Source organism: Anser cygnoides, chromosome Z, assembly GCF_040182565.1.
Source record: "Anser cygnoides isolate HZ-2024a breed goose chromosome Z, Taihu_goose_T2T_genome, whole genome shotgun sequence".
In the NCBI taxonomy this organism is placed as follows: domain Eukaryota; kingdom Metazoa; phylum Chordata; class Aves; order Anseriformes; family Anatidae; genus Anser; species Anser cygnoides.
Window position 1 is genome coordinate 59,419,804 of NC_089912.1, and position 13,121 is coordinate 59,432,924.

General features: G+C 51.1%; 1 protein-coding gene and 1 long non-coding RNA gene across 5 annotated transcripts in view; one reads left to right on the forward strand and one right to left on the reverse strand.

Annotated features, from left to right (window-relative positions):
* Positions 1-1,366: 1,366 nt before the first annotated feature.
* Positions 1,367-13,121, reverse strand: part of SMAD7 (SMAD family member 7) — a 28,857-nt gene continuing 17,102 nt past the window's right edge. For all 4 annotated transcript variants that reach the window (XM_066988836.1, XM_066988835.1, XM_066988834.1 and 1 more), the window contains one exon: positions 1,367-3,290. In XM_066988836.1, the coding sequence (XP_066844937.1) occupies positions 2,752-3,290 (539 nt within the window). In that variant the 3' untranslated portion in view covers positions 1,367-2,751. The remainder of the gene's footprint in view (positions 3,291-13,121) is intronic.
* Positions 6,307-8,292, forward strand: LOC136789115 (uncharacterized). Its single transcript, XR_010827935.1, has 2 exons — positions 6,307-6,892; positions 6,988-8,292. It is a non-coding gene; the product is annotated as an uncharacterized lncRNA (long non-coding RNA).

The following is a 13,121-nucleotide window of genomic DNA, read 5'->3' on the forward strand; positions in this document are numbered from 1 at the left end:
CAAGAACACGCATCTCCAGGCTCCTGGGCTTTAGCCTCCAGGACATGCTGAACCTCACACAAAGAAGTAAAATCATCAGCGAAACAGCCCTTAAATGCAGAGAGTCCTGTGGGGTGCCCACACGGCTCGGTGCTACCTTGGTATCACGAACCAGGGACAAAACCATCAGCTCAGCTCTTCTGGGTGAAGACCATGTCCAGCTGCCAGCATAGCAGGGACATTTGGAGGGAGGAAAAATAAGAATAAGCCCAACATTCCTTACCCTTTGGTTACCCCAGGGTAAAAGCCAGCCTCTTAGCCAGCTGGCTGTAAGCCTAACGTGGCCCTTGACTTGATGGCTCCTGGGCTTGGAGGAATCCTTCCAGAGCAAGGTCCCTGCACAGCCTCGCCTCTGCTGGTATGTGCTACAAAAGGAGGCATTGAGTTAGTTTTGTAATAAAGTTGTCTGCTTTATCCATCATCTGCAGGGCCTTTGGTGCTGCATTCCCTGGGGGGCTGTCAAGGCCTTGGGCAGGAGCGCTGTTCCTTGATCCTCTGACATAAACCATCCACGCTAGTTCAACCGCTGGCCCACTGAGATGTGAGGTGGTTATCGAGTATTTCAAGGCTGCTGGCGCAGCAGGGAAAGGAAAGGAGCCAAACTCTGGTGTAGCTGAAGTTGCGCTGATGTCTGCCCTCTCTCTTCAGTGCACATCAAGCAGGACAGGGCGGGTACATCCACCATGCCCTCAGCTTTTGCTGATGTCTCCCACTTGAAGCTGAGAGGCTGGAAATTGAAACTCCCACACGAACCTCGCATGTGATGAAAAGCCGTTTTGAAGCTGGTTCGTGCGCTCAGTGGAGTGAAGCCAACTGAAGGCACGGTCCAGTCAGAGCAGACCAAATATTGTATCTCAGTAAATCCCTTTGGGCAGGGCACGTCTCCGCTGGACAGGAAGGCGTAGTGTTGGGTCAACCTGGTCCAGATGCTCGCAAAGCCTCTTCTACCACTAGGCCCATCAGCCACATGAAGGGCAGCAGAGGCTGGAAGTCACTTTCAAGCCCATGGTACCTCTCCAAAGCCTCCAGGCTCCAGGATGCTGGTGCTTTCCACTCCAGAAAGGTTTCCTTCCAGAAGAGGCAGGAGCTGAACCAGCTGGAGGGACCTTGTCCTTGGCTGAGGACACGTGCACTGCGATGGTGTTGGACGAGAGCTGGCACGAGAGTTTGCTCGAGCCGGAGTTACAAGAAATAGGAATAACCAACAAAAACAAGCGTGTCAGGTTTTCTTCAGCAAGAGCTGGGTGGGTGCCCTGCACAAGACCCACGCAGAGCCTCCTGCCTGCCTCCTCCCCACCGCTAAGAAAGCCACTCCGCACAGCCTCGGTCAAGTGTACGTTTTTATTTTTCAATGGAACATAAACTCCTTTAGAAAAAACATTCATCTGGATGATAACACCCATAGAAAAAAACACCAATCTCGTGGGGTTTTTGTTTTGTCTTTTTTTTTTTTTTTTAATTTGGCATTTGTTATTTGCATTTATATTAAAGCAAAGTGCATCTTTCTTATTTTTCTCGTTTATACACATTGCACAATACATAAATAATGATGCTTATAAAACGTCTTTATATTTACAAGTAATAATATATTTATATATAACATAAAATACACTTTTTTCTTTAATAAATCTCAGGGTTTTTTTAAGGAGTCCTTTTTTGTGTGTTTTATTTCCAAAGCACTACAATGCTAAAGTTCCAATGAGAATGCTCTCTTGTTCATTTAAACCTTTATATTTAGAAAAATAGCTTATGTTAAGGTCTAAACATGCTCATTGAGCTAAGAACAGTGTAAAAGTATCATACTTGTGTATGAATTCAAGAAGAAATGAAAGCACAACTGCATTTCCAGATACGATGGTACCGGGATAACCTGATCTAAGCAGGTTACAACAGACCAACTATCATAAACACTTTTTTTTTTTCCCCATTTGTTTTTTTTTGTTTTGTTTTGTTGGTTTTTTTTTTTGCTTGTTTGTTTGCTTCGCTTCTTTTTTTTAAGCTTATGCTTCTGTCACTTCGTATCTCAGCTCAAATTGTAAAGCATGGGCCATGCACGGTTTCTTCACGGTTGCTTTCTCCCCTTGCATCACTCCAAGACAATAAAAAAAGCAGCGGAAGGATGGGCAGACTTCCCCCAACACCCACACTCCCGCAGTGGACAAGATGAACACAGGAACGAGACTCAAGCCCAACAACGACAACAAAAAATCGACAAGGGTGGGTAAAGACCTGGCTGGGAAGGTTTTGCACCATCATTTGGCGGCTGCTAGGTCTGGGGAAGGGGTCTCAGCTGGGTGTCACCACCACTGGGTACGGCTGGAGGCAAGGGGAAGGTGGTGCATGAAAAATATGGGTCTCCTGCCTTGTTATCTAAGAGACAGAGCCGTAACAAAGAGCAGGTGGCTTCCCGATCCTCGATCGCATAGGATAATCCTTTCAGAGGTGGGAGACAATTATCATATGCGATCCTCCCCCACCCCCCGCACCCTTCTCTTGCCCTTCTGAGTTATTGGTCATTCACACTTTTGAAAAATATATATATTTATCAAAATACCAAGGCAAAAATCTTTCCATAAGCTATTTCTCAAAACAGGAAAAAAAACAAACAAACAAAACAAAACAAAAACAAAAAGTTTGCATGAAAAGCAAGCACTCAGAAGGAAATAATAGCAGCAAAGTAGTATAAATGTCATGAGTCCACTCTGTCTCGAGTCATCGGTTATTAAAAATAACCTCCAACCAGCATGGGCAACTGCTGATAAACTGTCTCGTGTAGCACTGGCCCCAGCCTTTCACAAAGCTGATCTGAACAGTAAATCCGGTCCATGGTTGCTGCATGAACTCATGGTCATTCGGCCTCTGCAAGCTGTATGCCTTCTCGTAGTCAAAAGCCTTGATGGAAAAACCTGGAAACACTTTGTGCACCAGCAACGTCCTGGAGTCGGGGTTGTCCAGTGTGGCCGACTTGATGAAGATGGGGTAACTGCTGCGGTTGTACACCCACACGCCGTCCACTTCCTTGGTGAGCTGGATGCCATACCCGATCTTGCTGCGGACCTTCTGCACCAGCTGGCTTTTGTTGTCCGAGTTGAGCTGTCCGAGGCAGAAACCATTCCCCTGAGGTAGATCATAGAAGATATCCAGGGAGGGCTCTTGGACAGAGTACAGCCGACCCACGCGCGTTTTCTCTTCCCAGTATGCCACCACGCACCAGTGTGACCGATCCCCCGGCTCCTGAAGAACTTGGGAATCTAAAGGAGGTGAGAAAAAAGGAAGAAGAGGAGAAACTGAGTACTGCGGGGGTAATATGACTCAAAAACGATGTAACGCCATGAGGTCGCTGGCCTGCCCGCGCCTTCATGATGCTCTCCACGCACGCACCAGCAGCCCTAGCAGAGCCACCGCTTCTGAAAGCAATGTGTGACAGCCACAGTTGGGCCCGTTTATGCTCACCCACGTTTGGGTGTTTGCCGTGCTGCTTCAGCACCTGGTTCTGGCGGGGTACAAGGGCCCACAGCACCAGCTCCCCCTCCCCAAAAGCAGCTCGAGGCACCAGCAGCACCCGCAGCGCCGCCGTCCCTCGCCCAAACCGTCGGCGGGACTGCCGGGGCCTAGCAGCAGCACCCTTCCTGCTTTGCCTAGCCGCGTCCAGCAGGACCGGACACCCTAAAAACATTTATTTGCACCCAACAGACGCACTTTGGAGGTCACCCCAGTGAAACAGGGGGTCTGGGGCTCGGCGGCCCTGCTCGGGGGGGCTCTTTGGGGCGACAGACGCCCAGGCCGGGCCCTCAGCTGAAGGCAGGCCGCGGGAAGCGCAGGCAGACGGCGGCTTGCAGCGGCAGGGTGGAGACCGGAAGCCTTGCGTTTGTTAACAAAAACGGTCACAAAAACCCACAAGAGCAGCCCCAAACTTAGTTCCCTTAACCCGTTTTTTCAACTCCTTCTTCCCCGCCCAACCCGGCGCGAGCAGCGAGGGTGCAGCACAGGAAGGAGGGGAGGAAAATAGGGTGGGGGGGCTGAGGGAAGTGAAAACCCCCTTTCCTTGACGGGGGATCTGTACCAGCCCGGTGCTGCTCAGCTAGCAATTCCTCCCCAGCCTTCACAGGCATGTTAAGACCTGGGAACTATGAATCTCTGTAATTGTATTTAAAAAAATAATAATAATTCAAAAATCCAGCTGGGGCCGTGAGTTGGCGAGCGGGGGGCAGCACCCAGAGGCCTCCCCAGCCAAGCACCACCAGGCCCCGCAGTGCCGCCTGAGCCCCCCGCCCTATTTTCTGTACTTTTCTGTACTTTTTGCTATTAATAAGCCTGCTTCTCCAGCACAGGCCTTTTTTCTCCGGCCTCCTGTTTAAAGCACGGCACTGTGCTCTTAAGAAAAAAAAAAAAAAGAAAAAAAAAAAAAACTCCAGCCGCACACTTTTAATTTCCTCATTTCTATGCCAGCGAGGAAAATATTTCTGCAGTTGCTGGAGGCAGCTACTGAAACCGGGCCCGAGCGCACCCGGCCGGCAGCAGGAGGGTCGCTGGGCTGCCAGCCCCCGGGGACAGCGGGGCCGGGGGTCCCTGGGGGGACAGCCCCACAGAGCATCGCGCCACAGGGTCGAGGTGTGCCGCCGTTTGTCCGTCCACCTCCCCTTGCCGGTGCCTCCCAGGACTTTTGTTTCCTTTAACTCAATCCTGCTGAAACCTGGCACCGCTGGGGAAAGGGGACGAGCGAGGGAAGGGGCGGCGCGGCTTGGGTTACCTCGGCCCTAAGCGAACGGGGTGCCGGCACCCCTTTTCCCCCCGCCAACAGAGGATGCCCCAAAGCGGGTGTTTATCGAGAAACACCCCTGGGACTGCATTTTCCCCCGGAAAAAAAAAAAAAAAAAAAAAAAGCACAATTTGGGGGTGATGCAAGACGCCTGGGCGCCCGCTGGGCTGTGCAACCCCCCCCCCCCCCTTGCCGCACCCTCCCCGCCAGCGGGAGTTTTGCCCAAGTAAAGAAACGAGCTTGGTTGACGGCGGAAAAAAAGTTAATTGTTAAAAAAGCGGCTGGCCCTGAGCCCTGGTCCCGGCGGCGAGCCGGGGGCGGCCGCAGGAGCCTCCCCCCAGAGAAGCGTCAGGCACCGCGCTGCTCAGGCAGGGGGGGGCCAAAACTGCTGTTTGTGTACATGCGCAGAGAGAGGGGTGGATTTTTTTATTTTTTTTCTAAAGATGGTTTAACTAGCTGTTTGTTTAAAGAGTCGTGAAAGCGAAGCTAGGTTGTAAAGAAAGAAAAAAAAAAAAAAGCACAACCCAAGCAACCAACCCACCTAATCAGAGCCTGCCATCAATGCCTAGAGCCTGCAGGTCCTTTTGCTTTACAGCAGTTGAGGGAATTTTGCAGCAACAGCCATTGAGCCCTGCTGAAATTCCTGTAAGTTTTTATTTATTTTCTTTAACATAAAAGCATCCCTTTCAGGAGGAGGGGGGGCAAAGAAGTCTTTTTCACCTCATGTTTGTGCTTGCATTAGTGAAGACCACTTAACAAGTAGCTCATTGCAACTTACAAAGAGTTATTTAATTGCCAGCGCATTAAAAAAAAAAAGGCAAAAAAGAAAAAGAAAACTGCCTTGGCTATGAATGAACAGACCTTTATGGAGGGCTGGAAGTTCATGAATGAATCCCACTAGGTTTTTCAATGACATGGGGTGACCAGACCTCAAGGACAAGTCTTAGGTAATCCGGGATTTTTTAAACGAACCAGTGCCAGCACACAGTATAAATATGCCAGAGCGTCTTCCGTTTGCGGGATTCGGCTGTTGACTGGATGTCTAGTCAAAAAGCCATGAGAATATATGGGTTGAGCTGGGATAAACTGGGATAAGTCAGGCCTCCCTGCCAGCCCGGTGAGCCAGCCACCACCACAGCCGCTTTTCACGATTGTTGGGGCCCCGGCGGAGCTCCCCTGCTCCCCCCATTCTGGCATCAGCTGGGAAAATGGGTGGGAAAAGCCAGTGGCATCGCCTGGGCGGCGGAGGCAGGAGAGGAGGTTGCAGGAGAGAAGGAAAAAGTGACGCAGGCACGCTTCCGGCAGAGATGGAAATTTTCTTCCCCAAAAGGCTCCGCTTTATGGCAACAACCACAGGCTGGGCTAGGCACAGAAATGAAGCAAAATGCTCCCAAAAGTCCCCAAACACCCCAGTGGGGTCATCTCATGATCCCGTGCCACCTCCCACAGCAAGCCCTGCTGCAAACTTGCACAAATCCCCAGATCCTGGGAAATTTGCAGCCACATCTCCCGCAGCGCGTCCTCATGGGCCACCAGCTGCCACTGCCAGCGCGCCGTGCACCGGCTGAACCGGGGCCACTGCGTGGGCCAGTACATAAACGGTCGAGAAACACTTTGGGATTCTAGTTTTGAGTTAAAAGCATCGTTTTTACGAGCTCCTCGGAGCAAACACATCCCTTTCTAAATGCCTGGAAAAGTCCCAGCAAGCTGTGTGTGCTCCCATACCCCAGCAAACAATGATAATGCTTAATGCTAGAAACATGCGCACCATTATTTTCTTATTAAGCACCCCTCCATTTGCTGCTATCGTTGGTTTATTATTATTTCTATGGTTTGCAAGGCAGCCTGCCTAGGGGCCCCATCAGGATCAAGGGCCCCCCAGTGCATTGTGCAAACTTATTGTAAAGAAAAAATAAATAACTGAAAATAAAGCTAGCCTCTGCCCGCAGGAATTTGGAGAATTAGTCATATTGATCACTCATAGTCGCGTCTACAAAGGACCACTGGCCGAAGCAGAGCATGTTTCTGCATGGAGGGGAGAAATCAAGGCAACGGTGTGGCACCCCAAACTTTTGGGGCAATATTTCTCAGCAGGTTGGTGCCAATGTCTTTGAAGAAGCTTGTGTTGACTTGGCCCCACATTCCCATGGAAAACCACGTTTTTTTTTCTCATTTTTCTACCCTGCCAGATGACACCCTGTGAACTTTCCAGAAGGGCCATCCTGACTTCTACCAGCCCATCCCTCGGAGGGGAAGGGAGCATCACTCCACGAAGGCATCACCCCAGATACTTTCCAACACGCGAACCGGACCGACAGACCGTGAGGTTTCCCACCGCCTGCCTTGACCCTCGCAATTGTCAAGTCCTGCCCAAAACGGCCCGACGAAAGGCCGGAGCCAGGGTTTCTCATGCTTTGGTGCCATGGAGGGAAGCGGATGAGGGAGACTGACACCGCAGAGGGACCTGAGTGCCCCTGGAAGAGCCCCGTGCTTGGTTTTCGCGAGCCGCGGCAGACTCGCACCTCACATCGCAGCTGTGCTGGAAGCAGCAAGGAATTCGTGAGGCGGCTTTGCTCCTCGACACATCAACAGCTTCGGGATGATGAAACCGTGTCATCTGCATCTGTACTTTTTCTTTCAGAGTTCTGGCAGTTTTATGAGGGAACCAGGAAGAAAAAGTTCTTTTTCATTCAGGAACTGAGACATTTCAGCTAATTTCAGGAGAAGTTTCTGTCTGATTTTTTTTCAAAGGCCATTTTGGATTGAAAAAAAGCACGCTGAACATAAATTTTGGTTTAAAAATGTGCATCAGCCCTCTCCATCCCTCCTGTTCATCGCTAGATGTTTTCATGTTTTCCAGTCCATCTATCCAGCCCTTAATACCCTCTGGGCTGGTATTAGGAGTGCCAGAAACGATTGCAAAAGCCGAGCCCTGCAGAAGACAGAGACCAAGCACTCGCTGCTGCTCACAGCTTTTGCCTGGCGGTGGAGGAGAGGAAGGAGCGGGTCCCCCCCTTTCTCTCTCCCCCCAGAGTTGTGCACTTCTTCCAGGCTCTGCCCAGAGGCAGCAGCGCTGCGGCCAGCAAAGCCGCTCGCGGGTTTTCAGATCTCAGCCTTGTCCCGGTGCCAAGTTCACAAACATCAGGGGGGAGGTGGGAAGGGGATCTTTTGTTTTGCTTTGTTTTGTTTTGACATAGCTAAAGGTTTTCCTGTAATCAACCGACTTCTTCTAAGGAAAACAGCAAGTCGAGCACACACTGCGCTATCTCACCCGCCCGCTATCTTACCCGCCCGGACTACTCCCATTTGATCCAGTCAGGAGCTATCTAGATCGCCACTGGAATCTGTGACAGGAACAGTTCTTAGCTGAAAATGGGAATAGAATGGCATTCCTGATTAGGTTTTTAAATGCCTGTAATTGGATCTTTTCTCAGTGATATTAGGACTACATGTAGTAAATTAAATTATCCGACTGCAGAAGTGTTTTAACCACAGAGATTTACGTGCCTTGATTCTTTTTATCAGCAGCTTCGCCCTGAAGGGTCTCCTGGTGCTCTTCCTGAGCTTCCCACCATCGCACGCCCTCCCCTACCTCATTCCTCTGGGAGGCCTGGGCTGCGATTTCCCACCCAACCTCACCATGCCATCACCTCCCCCAGCGTGGCCACGAAGGGCTCCCCTTTTTGGGTACCCTCGCTGAGCCACTCGTGGTGGTGACCCTGCACCCATGACCGACAGCCCGGCACGAATGGGCAGCAGCTGTGGATAAATTAAAAGTACACGTGCACCGAGCACGGGAGAACAGATGAAACAAAGGCCCTTCCTCCTTTATCTGTCAGCACGCGCGGAGGGCATCTGTGCTTAAAAAAAAAATAAAAAAATTGGCTGGACTGGTGTCAGCACATTGAGTCTTCTGCTCGGGGCCAAGGCTGAGACCGAGCTCAGCGCATCTCGAGCCCATAATCTCTTGGCTGACCTTAAGAGGTATTTGCGAGCGCGGGGCAGAGCCGTGCCCCCCATCTTTTGCTGCACACTGAGATGGAAGAGATGGAGACGGAGAAAAGGCAGCCACTTGCCTGCAAGATCTCTTCCCACCCACCCAAAAGCAGGCAACAAATCCTGCAGAAAAAGGTGCAAGGCTTTTGTGGTTCACATACAAATTCACCGCGTGCAGCACCACGAGCCGGATGCAAATGTACTTGCCGCAATTAATTGATTATAGCCTCCCCTCTTATGAGCAAATACACTTTAAAAAATGCCAGGAGTGGTTCACGTTGGCTCTGCACAGGTTTTTGCACGTTCCCCTGTGTTTTCCTGAGGGTCTCTCAGACCAGCTTGGAGCACTGTAGTTGCAATTTTGCCCCTCATGTCACTCTAAGTACCTTTTTCGCAGGATCTCAGGAAAAACATATGCCTGAATGTTTGGGAAGGGACCAGGAATTGCATCAAGGTGAGGAGAACACTGAGCATGATGTGCAACCACACAGCTAATCAAAGCGAAGACAAACAGGCACGAAGAAGGGAAATGTCACCTCCCTTCTAATCTCTTGGGTAATTCACAGGGTCCTTGGGCGGGGGAACAAACAAACAAACAAAAAAAAAACAAGTCCAGAAAAACCCTTCAAAGCCAGATTTCCAGGTATGCCTTGCAAAAGCAAAGAAAAATCCAAATTAAAGGACATACCCTGCTGCAGAAAAGGGTCTTTGTGCCTTTACTGGAGCTTGTGGGCAGCCTGCAGACACCACCCACGGGAATGTTTGCCCCAAACCTTTTATATCTCACTGCACACCAGGGCGAGACAGCGCCGGCTTCCTCGCTCCACTGCTTTTGATGGCTCGGATGATTTGTGAAAGGCTAATTTAGGGGATCGTCACGTGCTCGACTCCTGTTGTTCGCAGAGAAAATAACCCCCCCAGGGATGCGCCCACCCAAGACACCCGTGGGGTGGCCCCCAGGGACATGCCCCCCACCAGCATGAGAGCCCCCAAAGACAGTCGGTCACGTCAACACTTGCTTAGGGAGCCCTTAATCTGTGGATTATTGACACGATTGACCATAACATCTCTTTAGGAGCCATTACAGCCCATTGTGTCAGTAGGTACTTACAGAGTCCTTAATCCGCGGATTGACAGGCTAGACCTTAAATTTGTGTCTATGTCTAATGAGGCAGTTTCTTATTACTCAACCTGTACTGTAACCATGATGGCCAAAGAGCCTTAAGATAATTTCTTTAATTCATTAGCAAGTTGCCCACCCAATCACTTAAATGGCTCCTTGCTCCTCAAAATAAGTCAACCTTGCGTAAAAATTGATGGCCTGAGTTTTTCCCCAAAAACTTTTGCTTTGTCACCAACAGCAACACGAAATCTCCCTGCCTGGAAAAAGAAAATCTCAATTCTCTGTGTGAAAAGTCAAATTTCTATTCCACCATGAGCCATTTTCACTGCCTGGGGAAGGACGGAAGGCCTTGCACTCAGTTTTCGAAGGGCTGGTGTCTGGAAGCCAAGTCAACTGTGAACAGATTTGAAGTCTTTTGAGTCTGATGGGGACGCAGGGGATAAAATTTGGCAGAAGCCACCATGGGAAGGAGTCCGGGACTGTGATGATGTTTGATGTTTGTAACCAGGGCTTTGGTGCGGACCCATTTAGTGGTGACTGGTGAGACTCTCTCCTGCATTAACGGGAGTGCTCTGCTTGGTCCAGGCACCCTCTGGGGACCCGAGCAGGAATTCCCATCACCTCCAGCAGGGCTGCAAAACCCCCTTGTGAAATCAGCACCAAAACGAGGTGGGGTTGGATGGTGGGAAGAGAAGACAACTGGTCCCCGAGGACATCCCCTGTGGTTTCCAGCACAGCGTGACGGCACCTTGGGCCGGCCTTCTCCTGGGGTGCCCAACCTGTCACCCAGCCCCGAACCGTGGGGCTTATGGAGCACAAGAGCAAACTGAGGAAGGGTTTGCTACGAAGCCCTGAGGGTGGGCAGCGTTGTGGCAGAAGGGCCGGGAGGGCAGCCGAGGCGTGAGGACTACGGCGTGGTTCGCAGCCAGGTGGGGACGTGCACGGGGCAGTGGGGAGCGGGGACAGGAAAGAAAGAACCAAAGTGAAACTGCCGGGTTCATGGAGTCCACCAAACCAGAAATTTGATTCACAAACATCCTATTAGTCATTGCTACTGCCTAATTACGGTGATTAATCAATTACCACGGCTAAAAATTACCCGAGAAGAGAAGAACCTTTCTTGTGCCCGCTTTCTTTAAAAGCCAGCAAGGCTGCAGCCACTGGTCTGAGTCTGCTGCAGCTACAAGGGGGAAAAAAAAATACACACGCACACACCAAAAATGCCTGTCTGCCTGTCTCCAGTGGTTAGAGAGGAGCCAGCTGACTCCAGTTTCCTCTGTACCAGGCTTTGGGCCTCATCAGCCATGCAAATTATAGAGTACCGTGCTGTCTGAAGGCTGAATTTCGACTCAGCTCAGAGAAAAGCCTTAGAGGAAGGGTGGGGATGAAGAAGCCAGCCAAATCCATTCATAATATTTACAGTAAATGGGCCTCTTTGCTGTTGTTTAGTATACAGTCAGTCTAATTATTTTTGAAGTTTTAATTTAAAGAACCTTCTTTATCTGCCTCTCCTTCTGCACCCCTCAAAGGTGTGGGAAACTTTTCTCTTTTTTCAGAAAGCGGCAGAATGGGAATCCCTCCCCCTGCGCCTCGCCAAGCCCTGCCCGCGATGGGGTGGGAGGAAGGAGGCCTTCTAGGGGGACAGGGGAGACCCCTCCCAGGACAGGGGGAGATATCCCCGGGGGTTTTGAGACCGAAAAGAGAAAAATCCTGCCCAGCCTGTGGGAGCAGGGTGGGCTGTGCGCTGTGGTTAAGCACAAGGGTGCAGCTGGTGCATGTGGAGCCCCCCAAATCCTAATGCAAACCCCCCCCCCCGACCCTGTTTGTGCCACACACGTCCCCCCCCTGCTCTCCTCCCAGGTGGCCAGGACACATCCCTGGAGGAGCAGCTTGCTCCCAAGGCTCCAGGATGCTCCCACAGCCCCTGCCCTCACTCCCACGGGTCCTGCGCCCCATCTGCGTGCATTTCGTACAAGCCAGCGTGATCCCATTTTAAGGACAATCGGGGAGGTTTCAGGAGATTTCAGAGGCTCCTCCTGAACACGCAGGAAACCCCAGCAAGCCTTAGCGGTGCCATGCACCCGCCAAGCAACTCGGGGCTGGTCCCGGCCCCGGATGGCGGCGTTGGTGAACAAACGCCTCCCTGCCTGGCTTCCAGCAGGGCACACCCCTTCTCCACCTCAACCCACCCCAGAGCTGAACCAGAAACCTTCTGAGAAGGAGAAACCAGCACACAAAGGGCTCCCGAGTTACAACCACGTAAAGCAGACCTGAGGCTGAGCTTGCCAAAATCCCCTCTCCGGCGACAGCAACCTGCCCATCGCCCTCTCAGCGCAGGGATAAATCACCACCACCGCCACCAAAGCCATCGGAGGCCACTGGGTCCCGCACGAGCTGCGGGGTCACTGCCCTCCTGAGCGCAGCCCCCAGAGCTCAGTTTTGGGAGATGAAGACCTTGAAAGGCTTTTGCAATTCAAAATAAAAGCACAGCTCCTCTGATAAGACGGGCGCTGCCATCTGGTCCTGGCGATGCCCCGGCAAGCAGGGATGCAGCCCCCGAGAAAGCCGCAGCTCTCCGCGTTTTATTCTCCCCACTGACAACATGTAGCTATGCGGGTTACATGTTAAAGGGCTTGTAAAGGCCTTAGTAAAAACTGATGCATACTAGGCTAGTATTTCCAAACTGATACCTAATACCCAGATGTGTGTTACGATTTTTTCCTAAGTGCATTCCGCGCACGCACACACACACACACGGGGCATCGCCGCCGCTCTCATTTCCATAATGAAAAAAATCCTCTCCTTGCAGCACACTGACCTGTAATTCTCCCCAAAGTTATTGCAAGACCGAAAACAGACGTTTCCCGAAAAAAAAAAAAAAAAAAAAAAAAAAAAAAAAAAAAAAAAAAAGACCACCGCCCATCCCGCACAGAGCTCTTTCCTAGAGGGCAGGGAACGGCTTCTCGCAGGGATGTAAAACATGGAAAAGCACGGCTGGAACAAAAGTCCTTTTCACGCCCGCCGTGCCCCCCCCCAGCCCCACTCCGTAACAATTATGAAAACTGTTTAGCTGGGATGGCATTTGGAGCATTTACTGCATTCCTGCCAATAAATTCCATTCCCGGATCTGATGGAAAACGCGCCCCCCTCTTTCCCCTCCCCCCCTCCCTGCCTTCATTCCTCCTGTCTTTCTTTACAACCTAA